The 23,568-nt window shown below is 54.2% G+C and overlaps 1 protein-coding gene across 2 annotated transcripts; it reads left to right on the top strand.

Moving 5' to 3' along the window:
- The first annotated feature begins 218 nt into the window (after positions 1 to 218).
- On the top strand, positions 219 to 12,644 carry LOC136461942 (xylan glycosyltransferase MUCI21-like). 2 transcript variants are annotated; one of them, XM_066461334.1, is made up of 6 exons: positions 219 to 1,510; positions 1,595 to 2,125; positions 4,418 to 4,627; positions 5,003 to 5,188; positions 10,970 to 11,047; positions 11,896 to 12,644. In XM_066461334.1, exons 1-2 carry the CDS (start codon positions 479 to 481, stop codon positions 1,607 to 1,609), a joined length of 1,047 nt encoding a protein of 348 aa, XP_066317431.1. In that variant the 5' UTR covers positions 219 to 478; the 3' UTR covers positions 1,610 to 2,125; positions 4,418 to 4,627; positions 5,003 to 5,188; positions 10,970 to 11,047; positions 11,896 to 12,644. The 2 variants fall into 2 exon arrangements, with proteins under 2 accessions (XP_066317431.1, XP_066317432.1); XM_066461335.1 differs by lacking the exon at positions 5,003 to 5,188.
- The last annotated feature ends 10,924 nt before the right edge of the window (positions 12,645 to 23,568 follow it).

Here is a 23,568-nt window from a genome sequence, read left to right as displayed (position 1 = left end):
CGCACGTGGACAAACTATAGCATAGTTAGGCCCCGTTTGGTAGGGCTCCTCTTCAGCTCCGGCTCCTATGGAGGAGCCATGCCTAACGGTTTAGTAGGAGGAGCAGTTTGGAGCCATTTTTCTAAAACGGCTCCAGCTCCTCCGGAGGAATCCTTAGGAAGGATTCATTGTGCATCCTATTAGTACCCTGGTCTTTAGTGTACTCTAACAAAATTCATCTTCTAGAGTTGATAAATGGACCTCCTTGAATTCACGGGTTTCCTAGGTCTTGCGAGAAACTATTGGTTGTTCATGTTTTGTATTCTTTCACAGAAATAGGGTTTTTTTTCATTTTTGTGGGATTATCCGCTCCCACAAGTTTACTGATAGCTAGACCACGTCCTATATATGTTTAATGTTCGTTCCTCTCGTCGAGCAAGCAGGTTGAAAAGATTTTCTAGCTACCTCAGGCCTGGACTCCGGCCGCCGGCCGCCGGCCATGGGGGATGCGGCCGACAAGAACAAGGGCAAATGGCTGTTCGTGCAGTTCGTGGCCGTGTTTTCCGCCGTGATCCTGTGCATCCTCCTCTACGCTTCGCGCTTCCCCATGCCCGTCCCGTACGGGGCCGCCGGCTTCTTCGGGCCGCGCGGTGCAGGCAACGCCGGCGCTCTGGCTCGTCTTGACAACCAGGTGCACTCCCCGTGCTCGTCGCTGCCCGACCACACCATCTGCTGCGACCGCTCGGACGAGAACGCCGACGTCTGCTTCATGTCCGGCGACGTGCGCACGGACGCCGCGTCCCTGTCGCTCCTGCTGTTCCCGCCGCGGGCGCGGCCGCCGGCGGCCGGCGCCACCGCGGAGGAGGAGCGGATACGGCCCTACACGCGCAAGTGGGACGGCAAGGTCATGGGCGATATCCAGGAGGTGCAGCTCCGTGTGGCCCGGCCGGGGGAGGAGGCTGCCGGCGCCGCGCACCGGTGCGACGTCCGGCACGACGCGCCGGTCCACGTCGTGACGGCGGGGGGATACAACGGCAACTACTTCCACGCGTTCAACGACGGGTTCCTGCCGTCGTGGGTGACGGTGCAGCACCTCCGCCGCCGCGTCGTGCTCGCGGTGCTCTCGTACAGCCCGCGGTGGGCCGGCGCGTACCGCGAGGTCATCTCCGGCCTGTCGGGCTACCCCGTCATCGACCTGCTCAGGGACACGAGGACGCATTGCTTCCCGGGCGCCATCGTCGGGGCCCGCTTCCACGGCTACCTCGCCGTCGACCCCGCACGGCTCTGGGACAACAAGACCATCGTGGACTTCCACCGCTTTCTCGCCGGCGTGTACGAGCCGTTGTCCCAATCCCAAGGCGGCGGCGGCGAGCCGGCGGAGAGAGCACGTCAACATCATCCGCGGAATTTCAAAGTCTTCGGGGAGACGCTGGCCAGGTTCGGGGAGACGCTGGCCAGGATGCACTCTCGACTGCTGCGGCAACGAGAGTGGGAGACTTCTGCTCTACTTTCCCCCGTTCCAAATTTCAATGTGAGCCATTTTGTTTTGGTCCTAAATCATTTTTGAATTTTGCTATTTATCTGTCAACAGATTTTCTTATTTTCTATCTGTCAGATTCTGGGCCGTTGATTTGTTTTGAGATTCGTGCGGCTGTTTGGTTCGCTAACGGGCCGCCACGCTGATGGGTCCGCGGAATAGAAACATTGCCACCGCATTTTTTTTCCCCAATCGTTTCCGCTCCACGCGCGGTGGCGCAGGCGCCGCTTTGGCTCTCTGCTCCGCGCCGCGCCGCACCGCTCTCTGCTCTCTTGCGCCGCGCGCGCCACGCCGCTGTGCCGCACCGCTCCCCGCTCGCTTGTGCCACGCGCGGCGGGTGGGGCGGAGATTCCGGCGGCTGCTGCGCTGAGTTGTGGCGAGCTGTGGGTGGGGCGTTGTCCAGGCGCTATGGTTCTCCCTGTGCCGCAGCGAGTGGTGGTCGGACTTCGGCGGCCGTTCCACCGAGCTGTGGCGAGCTGTCGTTGAGGCGCTGTCTTCGCCCGCCGCTCCCCTCTGTGCCTGCTGCGAGCGGTGTTCTCAGCGGGATCCTCGCGCGCCGCTTCCCCGTGCCGACGGTCGCAGAGGAGTGTCTTCGTGCGGTCGATTTTTGTAAGTGTATTTTGTTCTTCGCATGGTTTTTTAGCGATTTTGCTTTTGTTTGAGGTGCTACTGGTTTCTGTGCGCGGTGATGGTCACGGTCGTGGTGGATGCGCAGTAGATCTGGCTCGAGATGTTGTTTTCTTGGTAGCTAGCGATGGAACTCTGTGTCTGTGGTTGTGTGGTAGAGAGGGATGGCGATGGTGCCGCGCCAACTCGTGGCTGCGGCTGCTGCGTTTGACTGGGGCGGCTGACGTTGAGACGTGAAGCACGACCTTGGTGAGGAGCTCAAGCGGGGATGGAGATTATGTTTGCCTCTGCTTTTTCTCACAGATTACCTAGCTAGGCAGGACTGTCATCATGACTATGGTCGTCAGTTTATTCAGAAATGCTTGTGCATAAAAGTTACAGTTTCTTGTAGTCTGCTTGAGTTCAGAAAGTTCAGACATGCAAGTTCAGATGACCATGCTAATTTTATTTTACAGTTTCCATGTATGTTTTTGTCAGTGATTATAGATATAGAGTAGTGATAATACTACACGATGCTTAGACAGCACATGAACAGGTCAGATTTGTACCCTTTCGTGCTGTGAATTATCCATGGCCTTTCCTGAAGTTGTTTCCTTCAATTTGGTTTTTGTCTCTGTTAGAGGAGTCAAGGGCCTATTGGGCCTTAGCCCATTAGGGTTAATTAGTCGCTTGCTTAGGGGCCAAGTCAAACCTCTCTATATAATGAGAGGCGATGTATCAATCTAGAATCAAGCAAGAGATTAGAAGGAAATCCCTTCTCTCTTGCCGGCCGTGGGCGAAGCCCCGCGGCCGGCCTCCCCCAGCGCCCTTGCAGAGATCTCTGGTTCGATCATGTGGTTCGATCATGTCCACCTGTCGTCCTCCGCCGTGGGCGTCATGACGAACGAGCAGTTGACGGCGGCTGTCCTTAACCTCGGCAAGATGGTGGCCGGGATTCATGGGTTCCTGTTGGGGCCGCAGCCGAACCCGCCGCCGACGTCCCAGCAGCAGCTGCTGCCGTCGCTGCCACCGCTTCCGGCTTGGATCGCCGGTTTGCGGCCAGTCGTCCCTACAGCAGCAGCCTTGCAGCTCACGGAGAGGAAGGCGATTGCGCGGGCAAGTGCCTGCCAGGTGTTTGCGGCGGTGCGGCTGCAGGCTGCGGCGCGTGGCCTCCTAGCGCGCCGGCGGCTGCAGAAGATGCGTTCACCTATGCACGAGGCGACCTTGGCGGCGGTTGACCTCAGCACAGGGGAGCGCGACCTAGCATGGTCGGTCGACCTCGCCTGGTCGAACGGCCACCAGCAACCGCGCCAACCTGTTGTTGTCTTCAGGCGCAAGCATGGTGTTTTTTCCGTGGGCGGCGAACTCCAACTCTGCGGCACCGGCGATATGGGAGCAGCTTTCCTCCTTGTCACCGGCGGGAACGCACTGCCTAGCGCCATCTCATTCCGCCACCGTCCGCCACGAGCACGTCTCCGCTGGTTGCTGTTGCCACTAATTCTAGGTGGCCATACCCGTGCACCCCTCTCGTTCCGATGGTCTCCATGGGATCCAGGTGGCTACACACGTGCTGGTCCAGCAAGCGGAGGGTGCCCGCCGTATCTTTAGGAGTCACAAATAAAGAGTCGTAGTCTTCTTCAGGTCAATAAAATAAGCCGAGATGTAAAAGGCTTATTTTTAGGTGTTAGGTTTGTGTCTAGTGGAGGCATCGTTAGTGTCATCGTTAGATTGCAGCTCGAGGACGAGCTGCATGTCCAGGTGGGGTGTAGTGTTAGAGGAGTCAAGGGCCTATTGGGCCTTAGCCCATTAGGGTTAATTAGTCGCTTGCTTAGGGGCCAAGTCAAACCTCTCTATATAATGAGAGGAGATGTATCAATCTAAAATCAAGCAAGAGATTAGAAGGAAATCCCTTCTCTCTTGCCGGCCGTGGGCGAAGCCCCGCGGCCGGCCTCCCCCAGCGCCCTTGCAGCCCTAGCCGCCGCGGACGTGAACAGTACCCGCGACACTGTAGCACCACGGGAAACTGTAGCACATCAGCCGCCGTCGCTCCCCTCGCCTCTTCCTCTCAATCCTAGCAACCACATAACAGTCTCCTTCCATTGTTTGGCTTTGATTTCATATAATCTGGCGTTATGCACTTGCTTGTCCGTCCCTTCCCTTGAGATTTATGTCACTTGTTAGTATTTTGTTCTCATTTTCTATAGCATTAAGAATTTCGTCCATATATTTTTGTATGTTTTGCCTGTAGCTTGTGTATCTCTCTTTTTATATTAAAGTTCTTTTTTGTTGTAACAGGTTGGTGGAATGACTCCTAAGAAAGGTGGAACTGAACATTTAGGGCTCCCAGTGTTTAACTCTGTAGCAGAAGCTAAGGCTGAAACAAAAGCCAATGCATCTGTTATATATGTTCCACCACCATTTGCTGCCGCCACTATAATGGAGACAATGGAGGTTGAGCTCGACCTTGTTGTCTGCATTATGGAAGGAATTCCGCAGCATGACATGGTAATTCTGTACTTTGTTAGTCATCTGAGCCTGAGAATCTGTTCAATGCCATATCATTTTTGGCAAAATGACTAGACAGTAGTGTGAATGTGTGGTCAATGCTTATCTTAGTTTATCTTACACAGACGGACATGTAGTAGGCTATTATTCTCTTTTCTGTGCAGGATGGGGCTCAAATTTTGGTAAATAGATGTAGGTGGTCCTAATAGACACATATTTTACTACCATGGTCCATTGAGCGGTTTGCTTGCGGACATTCCTTTTGTGGTATTTTTTCTGCATATTGCTATTGAGTCATGTCATAAATCAGTTGTATTTTGCTTTATTGATGGAACTCCATGAGGTGACACCACAATGTTTCATTTGCAAATTTAGGTGAAAGTAAAGGATGCTGATAGGAACCCTAGTCCTACCAGGAACCGATCTCAGGTTGTATGAGTGGGAGGAGGGAAGTCGAGGCTTGAGCGAGCGAGGAAGTCGGCGCGGAGGCGGTGGAAGGCAGAGGGCGGCGGCGCTACAGTACCGTCGCTACAATGCGGCGGTACTGTTCACGGAAGGAAGGTGAGAGAAGGCGGCTAGGGTTTCTCCCGGCTCCCTGAGGAAGCCGGAAACAATAACTGTTTCTGCTTAATCTCCCGTGAAAGTCTTACAAGCTATTTATATCCCTTTACCTAAAAATAGAAATAACTCCCTAATAATAATAATAATAACTAATAATAGATAGACTCCTGGATGCGCCTGGCCATGGGCCCTCCACTGTGTGCGGCAATTTAGCCGCTAGAGGGCCTTTGCCTGCTGTAGGAGATGCCCGTCATAACATCTCTCCCCGCCTGCGAAAACAGCTCGTCCTCGAGCTGGAAATCGGGGAAGTCGTCGCGGAAGGCGTCAAGAGTCTCCTAGGTGGCGTCGTCGTCGGAGAGGCCATGCCACTTGACCAAGAGCTTCCAGGCGCCACGACATTGCTGTGCCCGCAGCACACGCTCGGGTGCAGGAAGCACACGGCCATCGAGCGTCGGTGGAAGATCGCCGAGTGCAGTCGGAGGGTCGCCGCGGTGCTGCTTCAGAAGACCCACATGGAAGACGTCGTGGATGCGGGCGCCCTCTTGAAGTTGTAGACGATAAGCGACGCGGCCGATGCGTTCGAGAACGCGAAACGGACCGGCCCATCGTGGCCCCAGCTTGCGTTTGGCGCGCGGGTCCAGGGACTGCGTGGTGCGGTGGAGAAGACGCAGCCGGACCCACGCGCCCACCTCGAACTCAACATCCCTGTGATTGGCGTCGTAGTACTTCTTGGACAGCTGCTGTGCTTGGAGGAGCCGCTGACGGACCTCCGCGAGCATTTCGTCGCGGCTGCGGAGAAGGGTGTCGGCTGTTTCGGTATTGGCCGTCCCGGGCTTGTAGGGAACGATCGGGGGCGGGGAACGGCCGTACACGACCTCGAAAGGAGTCGCGCGAAGGGCGGTATGGAAGGAAGTATTATAGCAATACTCCGCCCAAGAGAGCCAGTCCACCCAAGCGCGTGGCCGGTCACCTGTAACACAGCGCAGATACATAGCAATCACTTTGTTAACCACCTCCGACTGGCCGTCCGTCTAAGGATGGAAGGCTGTGCTCATCCGTAGAGTCACGCCCGCTCGCTGAAAGAGGTCGCGCCACACGTGGCCGGTAAACACGGGGTCCCTGTCACTGACGATAGACCGGGGGAACCCATGCAACCGGACGACGCCGTCAAAGAAGGCGCGAGCGACCGACGCCGCAGTGTAGGGGTGGCCGAGCGCAATAAAATGTGCGTACTTGGAGAAGCGGTCGACGACGGTGAGGATGACCGACTTGCCGCCAACCTTGGGCAACCCCTCGATGAAATCCATAGAAATGTCTGCCCACACCTGAGACGGCACCTCAAGGGGCTGCAGGAGGCCGGCCGGCTGAAGGGCCTCCGTCTTGTTGCGCTGGCACGTCACACATGTGCGCACCCAGTCCTGCACCAAGGAACGATCACCGGGGATAAAAAAATCAGCGCGGAGACGGTGAAGAGTCTTCTGGATCCCCTCGTGTCCAGCACCATGCGCGAGCTGAATAGCCTGGTGCCGGAGGTCAGCGATGTCGGGGATGAACACGCGGGAGCCGTGCAGCAGGAGGTCACTGTCCTCGCGCCATGGGGTGGCCAGGTCGCCCGCGCGCAAGCGGGCACGCAGCTGGACGGCATCCGGAGCTGTAGCCGAGGCGCGGCGGACATGGTCGAAGTAGACGAAGGTCGGCCCGGAGAGCGCAGCCACTGCTGCAGCCGTGCAGGAGGCCTCTGGGGCCATGTCGGCGTCGCGACGGGACAAGGCGTCCGCCACGGTGTTGAAGCGACCCAGGCGGAACTCGACAGCGAAGTCGAAACCGAAGAGCTTGCTGACCCACTGGTGCTGAGGTACCGTAGAGAGTCGCTGGTCCTATAAGTACTTGAGGCTGTAGTGGTCCGTGCGCACCACGAAGTGGCGGCCCCAAAGGTAGGGCCTCCAATGCCGCACAGCCTGCACCAACCCGATGATCTCACGCTCGTAGGCGGCCAGCTTGAGATGGCGAGCGGCGAACGGCCTGCTGAAGAAAGCGAGGGGTCCCGCGCCCTGATGAAGGACGGCGCTGAACCCCGTGCCGGACGCGTCGCAGTCGACAATGAAGACCTTTTCGAAATCGGGCATCTGGAGCACGGGGCCCGTGGTGAGCGCGCCCTTGAGCGCCTGGAAGGCCGCCTCGGCGTCGTCGTCCCACTCGAACGCGTCTCGGCGCAAGAGACGCGTTAGTGGGGCTGCGATGACACCGAAGTCCTGGATGAACTTCCGGTAGTAGCCGGCGAGCCCGAGGAAGCCTCGCAAGGCCCGAGCGGAACGTGGAGCTGGCCACGCAGCCACCGCTGCGATCTTGTCGGCGTCCATGGCGACGCCCGCCGCGGAGATGACGTGCCCGAGGTAGGCCACCGAAGAGGCCCCAAACGAACACTTGGAATGCTTGAGGTGGAGGCGGTGGGCGCGGAGGGCGGTGAGGACGAGGCCGATGTGCTGTAGGTGCTCCGCCCAAGAGGAGCTGTAGATCAGAATATCATCAAAAAACACCAGCACAAACCTTCGAAGAAACGGCCTGAGGACGTCGTTCATCAGCGCTTGGAAGGTAGCCGGGGCGTTGGAGAGTCCGAAGGGCATCACCAAGAACTCATAATGCCCCTGGTGTGTGCGGAAGGCCGTCTTGCTGATGTCATCCGGGTGCATCCGCACCTGATGGTAGCCAGAGCGCAAGTCCAACTTCGTGAAGAAGCGGGCGCCGTGAAGCTCGTCCAGAAGCTCATCCACCACTGGGATGGGGAACTTGTCCTTGGAGGTCTTCGCGTTGAGGGCGCGGTAGTCGATGCAGAACCTCCAGGACTTGTCCGCCTTGCGAACAAGGAGGACCGGAGCGGAGAACGGTGACGTGCTGGGGCGGATGATGCCTTGGGCGAGCATCTCAGCGCACTGCCGCTCCAGCTCGTCTTTCTGAAGCTGAGGATAATGGTACGGCCGCACCGCCACCGGGGCCGTGCCAGGCAAGAGGTAAATGCGGTGGTCGTACGGCCGCGCCGGTGGGAGCCCCGTCGGCTCGTCGAAGATGGCGTGGTGCTGCTGAAGAAGGCTGTCCAGCAAGGGCATCCCGGGGGCGGTGGCGACCGCGGCTAGCTGCTGTTGGGCTGGCGCCATCGGCCCCCCCCACGCCTTGCCACGTGATCCGGCGGCCGTCGTGCCAGAACGCCAAAGTGAGCGCCGTGCAGTCCCAAAGGATCGGCCCCAGCGCCCGGAGGAAGTCGAAGCCGATGATGAAGTCGAAGGCGCCCAAGTTGAGGCCGACGCATGTGACGGCGAAGTCCTCGTCCTCAATGCGGATGGGCATGCCGTGTGCGATCCCCTTGCAAGCCAAGCGATCACCGTTGGCGACGGTGACCCGAAGATGCTCGCCCCCAGAGGGAGAGAGACCGAGGCGGCGCATGGCAGCTCCCTGGACGAAGTTGTGCGTGGAGCCGGTGTCGAGGAGGGCCAGGAAGCGCTCGTTCTTGCAGGTGATCGGCAACAGCATGGCGTTCGGTGGACGAATGCCGGCCACCGCGTGGAGAGAAACCACCAGGGAGGTGGCTGCGGGGGCCTCTGGGTCGGCCGGCTCCTCCGGACGGTCGGCTGGGTGACCATCCTCCCCAGCTGCGACCCCCTGCTCGTCGACGATGTAGTCGGAGGTCTCGAGGTAGAAGAGGCGCTTACAGATATGGCCACGAACATACGGCTCGTCACAGTTGAAGCAGAGGCCTTGTCGACGCCGTTCCACCTGCTCCGCCGACGTGAGGCGTCGAAAAGTACGTGGCTGCCCGGGGGCGGTAGTGGCAGCCGGCTGGACCGGGGCAGAGGCAGAAGTCGCCGCCGCCGCGGGCCGAGGGCCACGGCCGGTCCGCTGCTGCTGCTGCAGCTGCTGTAGAGCAGGGAGGAAGGCCGCCGTGCGCCGCTCGTAGGCACGCGCGTAGTACATCGCCGTCTGTAGGTCCGGCGGGTGGTGCATCTCCACGTCGACCCTGATGTGCTCGGGAAGGCCGCCCACGTACAGCTGAGCCTTCTGGCGGGCGTTGAGGTCGCGCTCGTGGCAGAGGACGGCGTTGTGTAGCGCTCCGAGTAGTCCTGGACAGAAGAGGAGAAGGGCAGCCGAGCAAGCTCCGCCAAACGTGTGCCCTGCGTCGGAGGCCCGAAGCGGAGCTGGCACAGCTCGCGGAACCGCTCCCACGTAGGCATGCCCTCATCTTGTTCAAGCGCGTAGTACCATGTCTGAGCCCCGCCACGGAGGTGGTAGGAAGCCAGCCACGTGCGATCTGAGGCGAGGGTGCGCTGCCCCCGAAAGAACTGCTCGCACTGGTTGAGCCAGTTTAGCGGGTCGACGGCGCCGTCATAAGTAGCAAACTCCAGCTTGTAGAAGCGCGGTGGGGCATGGGCGCCCGCGTGGACGCCGCTGGGCGCGCTGTGCGTGCCGGCATGGACGCTGCCGGGCGCGCTGTCCTCCGGGAGGCCGCTGACCCCCGCTGCCGAGGGGGTAGGGGCGCCGCCGTACAGCAGCGTCCCGTCGGTGCCGCCGTAGAAGGTACCGGCACTTGGGGCTGGAGGCACGACAAGGGCGGTCCCGGCAGATGGCGTGATGGTGGTGGCCGACGTGTAGATTGGCGGCATCGTACCCATCAGCGCCCATGACGGGATGGGCGACGGGGAGGCCGGCCACCGCATCTGATGCAGGAGAACCCCCGAGCTGCCCTGGGGTATGCCGAAGGAGAAGCTCGTTGGCGGGGACGTAGTAGGCGTGGGCGGTGGTGGTGGCGGCTGCGAGGTGGGCGGAGGGGGGGGGGGGGGGGGGGGGGGGGGCGGAAGAAGGCTCGCCAAAGATTGCTGCATGGCGGCCATGTTGCGACTGAGGACGTCCACGTTGCGGCTGATCTGATCCATGTTGCTGCCGAATTGGTCGACCACACCGGCCAAACCCTCCAGGGTGAGGGCGGTGCCGGATGACTGCGAGATTTCGGAGGATGCGGCCGGCAGCGGGACGGTGGGAACCGGCGGGATGAGGGCGCCGGTGGACTGTGGAGTCGTGGACATCGTCCTGGAATTCCCTGATACCAAGGTGATAGGAACCCTAGTCCTACTAGGAACCGATCTCAGGTTGTATGAGTGGGAGGAGGGAAGTCGAGGCTTGAGCGAGCGAGGAAGTCGGCGCGGAGGCGCCGTGGCTGCGCAGGCGGTGGAAGGCAGAGGGAGGCGGCGCTACAGTACCGTCACTACCGTGCGGTGGTACTGTTCACGGAAGGAAGGTGAGAGAAGGCGGCTAGGGTTTCTCCCGGCTCCCTGAGGAAGCCGGAAACAATAACTGTTTCTGCTTAATCTCCCGTGAAAGTCTTACAAGCTATTTATATCCCTTTACCTAAAAATAGAAATAACTCCCTAATAATAATAATAATAACTAATAATAGATAGACTCCTGGATGCGCCTGGCCATGGGCCCTCCACTGTGTGCGGCAATTTAGCCGCTAGAGGGCCTTTGCCTGCTGTAGGAGATGCCCGTCATAACAGATGCACTAAACAGGCAGTCTAAAACTCGATTGATTGGGCCAAATTGCCCTGTTATCATTAAGCCTGGTGAGTGTAAAATCGGAATCATGCCAGGTTACATCCACAAGCCTGGGCGTATTGAGATTATTTCGTTATGATACCTTGACATATGAAGCGGTATGTCTGTTATTATTTTATATTTTGTATGTGCGAACCTAATCAAGTAATTGTTTGGTTAATGCACGTTTGATTTTTGTAGGCATTGGTGGTGACCTATTCAATGGCACAAATTTTGTTGATTGTCTTGAAAAGTTTGTTGACGACCCTCAGACAGAAGGTAGACCTTTTGAGATTAAGGCCTCATATTTTAAGCAAAAGCCTTCCTTTTTCGAATCTATTATGGAATATCACTTCCTGGATTCTGTACTCTTCTCTGTTGCATTAATCCCTTGTGTTTAGCATTTTTGGCTGCATTTTTTATTTCAAATGCTACATCCATATGCTTTTTCAGTTAACACAGCAGAACAGTAGTATTAAAAAAGGAAGGTTTGACATGATGTTTGACATTATTTTTTAGCTTTAATGTGGTGACTATTTAATGTGTGAGGGAGCAATAGTTTTATTTGAGTTGAGTTTTTTTTAGCACTGTATTGTCCTGAGTTGTATTGGTCAATTTAGTTGTATTTGAGTTGATTTTTTTTTTTGCTTTTCTGGGCTTTGTATTGGTTTTTTTTTTGGCTTATTTTTTTCTCTTTTGCCTTTTGAGGGCCTCAAAGCTTTGATGAATAAGCTTTTTTTTTTCCTTTGTGTGTGTGTGTGTTCTTTGTGTGTGTCTTTTTGTGTGTGTTTGTTTTTGCTCTGTTTTTTTTTGTCTTTTTTTTTCCTGTGTGTGTGTGTGTTCTTTGTGTGTGGGTGCATGTGTGTCTTTTTGTGTGCCTCTCTCTCCCTCTGTTTGTGTCGGTTTTTTTGTGTGTGTTTGTTTTTGCTCTGTTTTTTTTTTTACTTTTTCATTTTCATTTTTATTCTTTTTCTTTTTCTTTTGGCATTAGCTGTATTTTTAGAGTTGAGTTATTTTTATCTCTCTGTGTATGTCTCTCTGTCTTTCTCTGTGTGACAGCTGCTGATGCCTGCTGCTACTACTGATTAAGCTTTTTGGCACTGCTATTTGTCTTTTGCCTTTTGAAGGCCTCAAAGCCTGCTGATTGTCGGAGGAGCTCAAGGGAAGCTGAGGCAGCCACAGAAGAAACTGAGGGAGGAGGAAGCAAAGTTGAGGCCGTTGAGGAAAGAGTTTTATTTTGGAGCATAGATTTCCCCTGGGTGCTGAAGAAGCAGAAGAGCCCCAAGTCTCCAATATAGGGGAAAGTGTTCAGGGCAGCGACAATGCCGATGTTCACAATGTCAATGGTGGCTATTATAGTGATGGCTATGGCAGTGTACCCAGTTTTCACGATGGTGAGTCAGATGTTCATGCTGATGGTGCATATGTGTACCATGAGAGGCAGAGGAAGCTTATTCCTACAACAATAATGGTGGCAGGCAGGGATACCCTGAGGTCCACTACAAGAGGAAGGTTCAGAAGTACGTGGTTAAGGCCAAGCAGCCATCCTCTGATGCTGGTACAGAGGCTGATCACAAGCCTGAGGAGAAGGTCGCCTCTGATGCTAGGTTCACAACCGTGTAGTGTGTTCTGTTAGTGGATCTTAGGGTTTGGAAAACCCGTTATGGGTTGTTTTTCTGTTTATATTGAATTGACAGATTTATTTGTCTAGTATCTGTCAGTTTTTTTTTCTGCTGAGCTGACTACTTTTCATTGGGCCAAAATCTGACAGATTTTAAGAGGTTATAAAATCTGTCAACAGATGTCTAGACAGACCCATCATTTTTTTAGTAGCTTTTACCAAATTTATAAAAAAAGTCACAAGCATCTATAATTGCAATAACTAATCTATACCTAATAGTAAAGATGTAAAATTTCTCTCCGTCTATTTTTTGGTCCTGTCATCCCTTAGCTAACTTTGTGAATGTGGAAAATTGCCTATAGCATTTCTCTTTATATAACTAGAAATCCTGATCAATTAGATCTTTTCAATTTCGGGTAAATCGAAATCTTAATCCAATTAGATATCTCCAATTCTGAGTAACTGGAATATGAATCTTAATCAAAATACAAAAATATAAGATAGTCTGATGTACTTTTTTTTCCCTTTTTTTTTTTCTGTTTTTTCTAGCTTTCCTTTGTAGCTACGGCCGGCTAGCCAAAACCAAACGGTCACTCTTTCTTTTTCCTCTTAATATACGATCCTTTCTGATAAAAAAAAACGATCCTTGATTTTTTTATCTATTTTTATTTTTATATACATACAAATAGATGAGCTGCTACCACGCTAGCACATATATGTTATATATCCATACGTAATATTAAAATAAAACATATTTAGGTAGTTTCTTATTCTCTGTGTGAACTAGAGTATTGTGTGTGGGGAGAATTCCTTATTTGACACTGGGAAAATGAGTCGTTCCTTTTTTTATCCTGAAATTTTCTTCGTTCCTTATTTGACACTCACTTCAACTTTCATCCCTAATTTGACACTACCGTCAAATCCGTTAGCTAACGGCGTTAACTGACTGTTAAAAAGACGTTTTTGCCCCTAGAAAAAAAAGCGGCGAAGCAAATTTGAGAGGAAAAAAAAACCTGCGCTCGCCTCTGATGCATGCGTCCAGCTATAAAAAAAAGGCACAGGTTTTTTTTCCCTTTCAAATTTGCTTCGCCGCTTTTTTTAGGGGCAAAAACGTCTTTTTAACAGCCACTTAACGCCGTTAGCTAATGGATTTGATGGTAGTGTCAAATTAGGGATGAAAGTTGAAGTGAGTGTCAAATAGGGAACGAAGAAAATTTCAGGACCAAGAAAGGAACGACTCATTTTCCCAGTGTCAAATAAGAAATTCTCTCGTGTGTGATTGTGTCTCACTACACGGAGTACATGGAGTCTAGTTGTCGGTGCAGAAAATGACCGACACGTAAATACTTATAATTTTGCTATACGTTATGATCAGATGTGGTCTAGCACTCAATGACACATGGTTTATACTGGTTCAGACAATGTGCCCTACATCCATTTTAAGTCGGTCGGTGACTTTATTCCTGAGCCTAGGTACTCGAAGTTTGCTGTGGGGTTACAAACGGAAGGGAGAAAGATAGGGGTATAAGAGGTCCGGTCGAACTCTGGTCTGAAGGACTGAGAGTGATGGGAGCTCCGCTATGTGCTAAGTGTTCGAACGTTTGTTGTTCATTGGGATCCTTGGTCGTTCATATCGTGTGTGTTGTTTGAGTTGTTGTGGACGGATTCTCTCTCTTTAGGAGAGAGCGCATCCCCTTTTATAGATGAAGGGGATGACCTTACAAGTGAGAGAGAGAGTGTATGTATACTAAGTCTTGTTGCCCACGCCGTCGGGTACAAGATGATTGTATGTGCCCATAACACTGTTAATGTCAGATGCATGCAGGAGGTTGTGTCGTCTTCTTCTGGTATGGCAGATATCGGTGCCTGCTATACTATTGATGCCCAGAGGCATGCAAGGGGTTTTACCTTGTTCGTCTGGTATGGGAGTGTTGCGGGCGCCCACAACACTGCAGGGCAAATGTCGGCGCCCACAACACTGCTTGGGTTCTGACATGCCTGGAAGGTTGCAGGGCACTTTTCTGATATGTCCTGTCGGTACTGTCCTGTAGGTGTACAGGGTACGGTCCTTGGTATTGCGGTTGACTTGAGTGCCCTGCCTTACTTGCTCCGTCCGTTTCCTGGTCCTCACTGAGCGGGCGTCCCCGATTGGTTGGTCCCAGTCGGCTTCGACTGCTCCAGTCAAAGAAGAGCTGTAAGCAGGGGTTCGGTACGTCCTCGGTCGGAGACGCGGGTAAGAGTTCGAAAGCGGTGTTTGGCCAGGCCTTCCGGTCGGAGATTGGATCGCCCTTCTGGCCTGTCGTTTAGGTATTTGGGCCGGCCCAGAAGTTTACGCGTCGTTCGCAACGTCGTCTGTTGGGCCGAGCTTTTGTTGGGAAGCCGGTCCATGAGGGACCCCGGGTTCATGAACCTGACACTAGTTCTAAATTAAATTAGAGTGTATATCACCGATTAAAATCTTCAAGTCTCTCGTGCAAATATGAGTAAGTGTAGCGCACGTCCAGACGGAATATGAAAGTCCGGCCTCAGCATCCGAGTCCAAGAGAAATTGCAACGCATGATCATTGGATAAATGTCGAAGCCATCAGTTCTCATACGAGTTATTTAAGTATGCATTCAGATATTATAAAATGAACTGGAACACAAGATTAATCTAAAGTCTCAAGTTATTCTTATAACTACATAAGTTGTACGTCACGTTGCAACGTACGAGCATATTTATTAGTAAGAATAAAAGTTCAAAACTGATATATAGATTTATGACATCACATAAATGGATACGATAAAAGCTGATATAACTTAAACTTATGTTTCGACTAAGTACATATCGAAAACTCATTAGATGGAAAGTAAAGGTTACAATAAATATAAATTCTTCGATAATTGTGATAATCAGATATATTGCTAGACTATGGTTTCTTAAAAAGTTACCAACTTTTGCCATTATAAATAAAACATAAATAACCCCTTAACCTACAAAACAACTAGCAATCTATATATGTTATTATGAAAGATAATGTAGATGAGCCCCTAAATTGTCTTTTAAATCACCTACATATGTAATTATGAAAGATGATATTAAGTAACCCTTTAATTTGCATCTAAATTATCCACATATGTCACTATAATACATGAACTAAAATATCCATTGAATGTATGCTTAAATTAACAATATAAACTATTGATATTGTTGTTGCTGCTGCATAAAGAGATGTTGCAAGTGCAATAAGGTCATGTTTGGATCGTATGGTTTAAAGTCAAACTTTAGACTAGTTTAGCTTTTGAGGCTCCAAACATATGGTCTAAAGTGCTGTCTAAAGTTTAGACCACACGTGAGGTAAAGTGGTCTAAAATTTTAGTCCTCAATTCTAGTCATAAAGGTTAGACCAGAGAATCTTAGGTACTTTTGATCACGGAATGTAAGGTGACATTTGGATCCTAAGGGATTTTGAGAATAAGGATAAAAAGAATCCCAACAACTTTATTGGATTTCAAGATTCTAAAAATCTATGTGTCGGGTTCATATACCCGAGGTCTCTCGGGGACCGGCTTCCACGCCAAGGCTCGGCCCAGAAGAACGGCCTTTTCTTCTTCTAGACCGGCCCAAGAGTCTGAACTCAACAGACCGGAGCACTCGCTTCAGGCCCAGGCCGCCTTCGGCCCATCTCTCCGACCGGAGCACTAGCTCAGGCTCAGGCTGGCTCTGAACAGCCTCTCCGATCGAAGCGCTAGCGTCAGGCCCCGGCTGCCTCCGCACGGCCTCCGCTCGGAAAGCCTTACCCGAGGACCGCCTCCGCCTCCGACCCCACGACTCTGACCCCATGACCGAGGCTCGCGGGAAGCCTGCTCACCGCTCTTCTCCGACCGGCGCACTAAGGGCCGACTGGGGACCTTCCGACCGGGGACGCCCGCTCAGAAAGAACCAGAAGGCGTGCGGAGAAAGGCAAGGCATGGCTCACAAGTCAACACCACTATACTAGGGACCATACCCAGCATGAGGCAGTGCTCTACAGCCACCCTGATACAAAGTATTGTAGGGGCCGCTAGAAACTCCCATATGGTAAGCCCCTTCCGCGTGTCTCTGAACACCGATTGTGGTATGGGCTTCGGGATTTGCCATACCGGGTGAACATAGCACAGCTCCTCACATGCCACTAGGCATCTAGAAGTATTCTACAGGTATCAGCGTCATCCTTCCTGAAGAAGATAGCTCGACCTTCTATACACATCTGACATCCTACAGCGACATCAACAGTATTGGGTGGCTTCAATCATTATCCAGTTTTCATCACCGTAGGCAGCAAGACTTAGAAATATCTGTACTCTCCTCCTCTCACCTGTAAAGCCATTCTCTTCATCTATAAAAGGGATGCGCTCCCTCCTACCAAAAAAGATCGAGTTCTTCAAGCTTAGACTTACTAGACCGACATCAACACTCCCAACCGCAAGACCACCTAGTTCTGACCGTGACCCTTCCGGTTGAAGCCTTCCGAACCTCTTGTATACCCCCTCATTTCTCCTCGTTTGTACCCCCACTATAGACTTCGAGCACCTGGGCTCAGGAATAAAGTCGTCGACTGACCCTGACTGAACGTAGGGCACGTTGCCTGAACCAGTATAAATCCTATGTCATTGAGTGCTAGGCCACCTCCGATCACAACGTACAGCAAAATTACAAATATTTACTAGATGGTCACTTTCTGCATCGATAGTTGGCACCGTCCGTGGGGAAGACGCTGTACGTTTAACACTTTTTTAGTAATCGGATGGCCTATTTCTCCGCCACCCCCGCCATGGTGGGCTCAGGCGATACGATTCGCTTCGGCTCGCTGGAGTTCCCTGCACTCTCGCCCACCAGGATGAGGGTTCCACCCATCTTTGAGCCATTCCAGGTCTTCCGCTTCGGGAGCCTAGACTTCGTTGCTGACCGGCTCGGCGTACTCCACCTCTGCGAGGAGGCTCACAACCCGGCACCCGTCGGAGGGACGTCCTCCATTGACTCCAGGACGTATGACTTCAACGGCGCGGCATCTGCGCTTCATTCCAAGCAAACTCTCTGCTCAAACCTTGCTCCACCATACGGTCGGTTCCCCTATGGCCTTGCGTCTTCCGCAGATGCATACGCCCGAGGACTCCAAAAGGTGCTGGCACCGCACCCCCTCACGTCTGAGTTCGTGGGGATGGCGAGCTATGCTCCCACCTGTTTCCTCGACATCATGGACGATGATGTCGGGAGTGATGGCTTCAGCATCGGCGACATGGCGCCTAGCCACCGTTGGTCCCGGAAGTACGCTACGGCGGATGCCCCAGAACGGCCGCTAGGGGTAACGGAGTCCTTTTGGACCCATGCCCCACCGGGTCCTCACGCGGAGACCCCTGAGATCACACGTGAGCACGGGGAGGATCTACGACGACAGTGGCCGCATCAGCCGCCAACTACACCAACGCGCCTAGCGCACCACGCTGCGCCCTGTGCGCATGGACCGGCGGGCGGTGATCGGGGTCACGCCCATCAGTCCCAACGCAATGCTCTGGTTCAAGGGACCAACACCCCATAGTTCGCTCGGGCCAGCCAGAACATTGCCGCCGCGGCAATGCTCCTGCGTGACCTGCCCGAGCCGAACGACCCTCGTGGACGAGCAATCCACCAGAACCTCCGGGCACTGTTGGAGATCGCCGCTATTCAACAAGCGGAGTGCTCCGTATCACGATGCCGACTCGTGACCTCGCTCCCCGTCTGGGGAACAAGGGCGCAGCAGATGGGGCACTACACCCTGTCATCGCCACAACCACCGATTGCGGCACAAGAAGCCACAACCGCACCTCGTCTTGACTTGACAGCCACCCCGTGCCAACCGCCTATCTATGTGTGGCTTGGGCCAAACCAAGACATGTGCAGTGTCGGTCGGAGTCCCAACCCTGATAGCCTGGAACCACGGACCTTTGTCCAACACCCCCAGCAAGCGCCTTTTCTACCGCGCTTCAATGGGGGCCGTGACAAAGGCAAGGCCAAGCGCTAGGATTAAGACGAAGGCCCCTCCACATAGAGGGGAAAGAAGAATAGAAAGGATCGCCATCAACCGGCCAACTCCGCATTGGCTGCCGTGGCAGATTACACGAGCACTCAGCCCCAGCAAGACCCTCTGGGCCACTTCCACGATCTCATGGAGAGCCCGTGCACCAACCACAACTATCCCGTCAACCATCTCTACAAGGACTGCCAGCTCCTTAGGCGCCTGCTGAGGTAGGCTGACAGGCCAAAGGAGGAAGAAGACGGGGAAGCACCGACTGAAGGACGACGACGACGACACCCTCTCCGTGGACCTTGGAACAGCTATGTCTTTTTTTTTCTTTTCCTACGTTTCAGTCTTACCTTACTTAGCGAACACTCCTACAAGAGCACCCCGACCCAAACACTGTTCGGCTTGGAGCGCTCGGGGGCTCCACCAGGGGGCTCTATTACCCCTTTGTTGTTTTTTACCTTAAGTACTCTTTTGCTTTTGTATGGAGAAATTCCTTCCTACCCTAAAGAGGGGGTAGTTTGTTCCTTTGTTTTACCTTACGTAACTTTGCTTTAGAACATTCCGACTTATCGCACCCCGCCTTTTCCTACGGTTACGATTGGCCGAGCCTCGCGGGTCATGCCTTGGGCTCGCAAAGTTGTGACCTACGGAACAAATAGGCAGGTATGAGATAGAAATAAATTTAAAACAAAATTATGCTAAGGAAAACTAAGGAACGAAAGGGAACAAGCTTCCCCGAATGGAGCGACTCCATCACAAGAACAAAAACCAATTGCAGTCATTAAAACACACCACGAAACGTCTTACACAGGGGCTTCCCCACGAACTTAAAACTTCCTACATTTACTAACTACTATTATATTTTTACATGCTACTGGGCTGACCCGACGACATCCGACGATGGTGCAACCGATGAAGGCGCAGGCTGCTCACTTCCCGATGGCACGGCATCTAGCTCGGCCAAAACCGAGGCAACATTCACCTCCAACCCAGACTCCTCGCCATCTGAGAGCTCTACAGCATCCTCTTCACGTGCGCTTTTGGCCAGGTCTTCACGACGGACGTCCATCACCCACTCGGTGGAGACTTGATCTGCCACCGACCATGCGTGCGGCAGCAAGCGCTCCCTGATCGACTGGATGTCCGCCATGCTCATGCCCTCAGCGTATCCACTACATATGGTGGTGAAGTCCAGGTGCGGATGGTGCGTCCCCACTGCGGTCAGCACTCTCGACGCTCCGTAGAACAACCTGGATCTGATGAGATCCCAGACCTCCCCCGGGACCTCCGCCAGCTGGACAGCGGGTGCGCTGGTGCTCGGCGCTGACCCAAAGATCTCCGAAATGATGTGCTGGGCAATGTTGCGGATCTGGTCGAGATCCCCCTCAAGAGCATGACGCTCCTCATGGGACTTGGCTAGCTCCTCCATACGCTGGCCAAGCGTCGCCTTGGTCATCTCTAGGTCCCGCTCCAGCACCTCCACTTTTCCGCCTAGCTCTGTGAGAAGAGCAACGAGCTCAGAAACAGGCTGAGGGAAAAGCCAACACAACAAAAAACAAAAAGGGGACATACCGACGTGAGAAGCCTCAAGGGTGGAGAGATCCTTCGCTTATCGAGCCACCTGCTCACGTAGCTGGGCCACCTACTCACGTAGGCACTCACATCCTCCGTCTCCATCACCTGGCCCAGAGCGTGTGCATCTCTCGATCTGCCTCCAACCGGGCCCTCCGCTCCACCTCTAGGGCCTTCTCCGCCGACTCTAGGGCAGCGTGCTCCGGATCAAGGGCCACCAAGGCCTCCTAAAGCGCCATCTCAGTGTTTGCTAGGGATGCCTGCAACTCCACCTCAGTCTCCGCCTGGTGGGCCCTTGCCGCCTCGAGCCCTTGCTCGGCCACAGTCGCCCACTCCTCCGCACGCTGCCCCTCCGCCCAGTCCTAGGACTCGCGGCAAGCGGACTCCACTCGACGCTCGAGCTCGGCCATCTAGGCGTACTCCGACTAGAGGAAGTGGGACTTATGGGACGACGTCTTCCTTATCTCCTATGAAAGGTAAGCACGCTAAAAACAACCGACAAGGGATTCAGGGGTAAAAGACAAGTACTAGAAGCTCACCTCCGCCGCGAGCTGCATGTTGCCCTCAACCAACTGCCGGGCGAACAAAGCCCACTTCCAGGCACTTTCAAGCTATGTAGTCAGCTTGGTGAGTTCTGATACCGCGACGTGCCCTTGCCCTCCGAAGATGTCCCAGAGCTGACGCTCTCGGGAGTCCCAAAGGACGAACCATGTGCTCGCTGGGTGCTCAGGGTAGGGCCACTCTAGGTCACCCTCCGGCACTTCACCAAAGGGCCTAGCCTCCAACCATGCCACCACCAAGTCTCGCGGTGACGCCACTGGCCTGCTAGAGGTCCCAGCCACTGACTGGACCACCGCCAGGCTCCGCGATGGCACCAACGGCTCCGTCGTGACATCACCGATGGGTTGCTGCAACGGCACCGATGGCTCCACTAGGACATTCACCTTGTCATTAGACGGGATCTCCACCACCTCATCAACCTAGGCCGCTGCCGGGCATCCCAACCCTAGCCCGGCCATGTCTTCCCTCGGTGCCTTTGGCTCCGACGGCAAGGGCGAGCCGCGTGACCCTCTACCCGGCAAGGCAGGAAGCTCGGTTTCCCTTGCCTCCACTGCGAGAGTCACCGCCGATGCCACCGCCGCCATTGGCACCGGGATCGCTGCTAACACCAACGCCACGGCCATCGCCTCCTCGATAGCCAAGCCAGAGGGCACCATCCCTGGAACAGAAGGTCTTGCCGCCGCGACATGTTGTAGAACGAGCTTCTAGGTCTCCTGCACGGTAGTCGGGGCAATACTCATCCCCGGCATCCCCAAGCCACTGACGGAAGGTATGGGTCAGTCACACTCCAACAAAAAGCTCAGCTAGCAAAAAACCAAAAGAAAACAAAGAAAGACATACTGGGTGGCGAGCGGCACAACTCTGAAGGCCGATCCCGACCTCGATGCGCCTGCGTATCGAGAACCACTCCCAGACCACGACCCACGCTCCTTTACTTCGACAGGGGGCAAAGTCGTCCCTACCGGCTCCTGCTCGACCTGCGGGTCATCTCGACCCCCGGCTCAAGAATCCTCGACCAGAGCAACAAGCACAGTATCCTCCGACTGCAACTCACGCGGCACACGTGCCCCGATCCACCCCTCAGATCACCCAGCATGCTCGGCTATGCTCATAGCAGGCAGGTCCTCCTCCTGCCGCGAGTCATGCATCGGCGTCGGTCCAAGCAACGCGTGAGTGTCAGTCCACCCCTCAGCAGACCGTCCGCCTTGCTCCACCACGGGTAAGGGCAGGGCCAGCGACGCTGTTAGGGGGCGCGGTGACCACGTCCGCTAAGATGCCCACTCACCGATGATGTCCGCACCCGCTGCGCATTTCCTCGATAAGGGATCCACCGCACGACGCGTGACCACTAGCTTGTCACCAACGGATGACGTCGCGGTATCACGATGCTCTACCGAGGTCGCAATGACCCCCCGCTCTCCTCCTCATCAAAGAAGACTATATCATCCAGATCTGTAGGATCGTCTGACGCGAGTTCCAACTTGACGTCGCTCCTACATCCCTGGCCCTCGTGCGCCGGATGATCTTTTGCTCCTTCTCCTGCTTCCACAGGATCTCCTTATTCTTCTTCTTCCGAGCCTCGGCCGCCTTCTTCTGAGCGGTCTATCAAGCCACGCCCTCCGGTCCCTTGGGAAGGTGCAGTCGGGACTTATACCTCCCAAGCCCCTACGGAACGAATGAACCAGATCAAAGAAATAGGAAAAAGCAGCGAAGAAGAACGAACAAAAACCAGGGAACGCACTAATGTGGACGTGATCGAGGCATTTAATGGTATGGGCTTTCCCGCAACTGTCTCCCCGGGCCTTAGCTGCAGCACCCGGCCGACACGACTCCAGACCTCGTCATCCAGCAACTCCTCCAGCAACGCGTGGTTCAGGTCCGATCGGCCGCCGTACTCCCACATCGATTGCGTCCTCTCTGCCAACGGCGCAATCCAACAGCAGTAGTGGGTGTGGAACACCTGCACTCCGTCAAGGCCACGCCTCATGAGCTTCTAGAGCTCCTCTTTGATGGCCTCCACCTTGTGCCTCCCTTTACGGACGCAACACCATGACCAGCTTTCCTGCTCCTCCGGCCTCCTGCCGGTAAACACCGGGAACGGCACCGCCTCTGGGTTCCTGATATAGAACCACTCCCTGTGCCACCCCCGGTTGGAACTACAGGGGGTGTATGCAGGGTACGAACCTCCTACGCTAGGCTTCCTCTAAAGGGCGAAACCCCCCACCGGCATGGCCTCGACCGAGCTCCCGACCGTCAAGGTCCTCCTAGAGAAGAATCGTCGGAAAAGGTCTGCGTGCGGCTCCATCCCGAGGAAAGCCTCGCAGGCGGTGATGAAACCGGCTATATGCAACACCCCCATCATATTAAGGTGTTGCAGCTCCAAATCCCACTCATTAAGGAGCCCACGTAGGAACCAGTGCGCGGGGTATCCTAAACGCGCGCTCATGGAAGGTAAGGAAGGACACTACCTCACCGGGATGAGGTCGCGGGAACTCCTCTTCCCCAGGGACCCTCTAGTGTGGCAACTCCTACGGCGGCAGAAAACCATTCTTGACAAAGGACTCCAGCACCAACTTCCTCACGGTGGATCACCTCTAGTCCGACATCTTGCTCTGGCTTGCAAAAAGGATCAGTGAGTTCTCTTCTCCCTCGCTCTTTCCCCTTCCTTTCCTCAAAACCTCCGCAGCTCTTAGGAACACTCTCGATGAGGAGGAGAAAGAAAGGTGGCGGCGGCAGACGACGAACAGGCAAAAGAATGAGGCGAACACCCTCTCTCTTCTCCTACTTAAAGGAAGGGGGCAGCGGTTAGGAAAGGACGTGCCAATCGGGAAGGCAAAGCAGCGGGGTGAGAAACTCTCTCTCTCTCTTTTCATTTAATGCAGATAGGACGCCCCTGACTGATGGGACATGCCCAGCACGACGAAATGGCTCCTAATCAGGCGGGATGTGGCCTGGCCATGGCCCACCACTACCGCACGATCAACCACTACCGTGCGTCGGGCACGAAAACCAAAGCGCCACCG

This window comes from Miscanthus floridulus, chromosome 6 (genome assembly GCF_019320115.1).
Source record: "Miscanthus floridulus cultivar M001 chromosome 6, ASM1932011v1, whole genome shotgun sequence".
Taxonomy (NCBI): Eukaryota; Viridiplantae; Streptophyta; class Magnoliopsida; order Poales; family Poaceae; genus Miscanthus; species Miscanthus floridulus.
Note: the sequence above shows the minus strand (reverse complement) of the source record. Positions and strands in the feature narration are given on the sequence as shown.

Bases quoted from the DNA above. Each gene is read 5' to 3' on its own strand.
- LOC136461942 (XM_066461335.1), top strand. From the start codon at position 479: ATGGGGGATGCGGCCGACAAGAACAAGGGCAAATGGCTGTTCGTGCAG.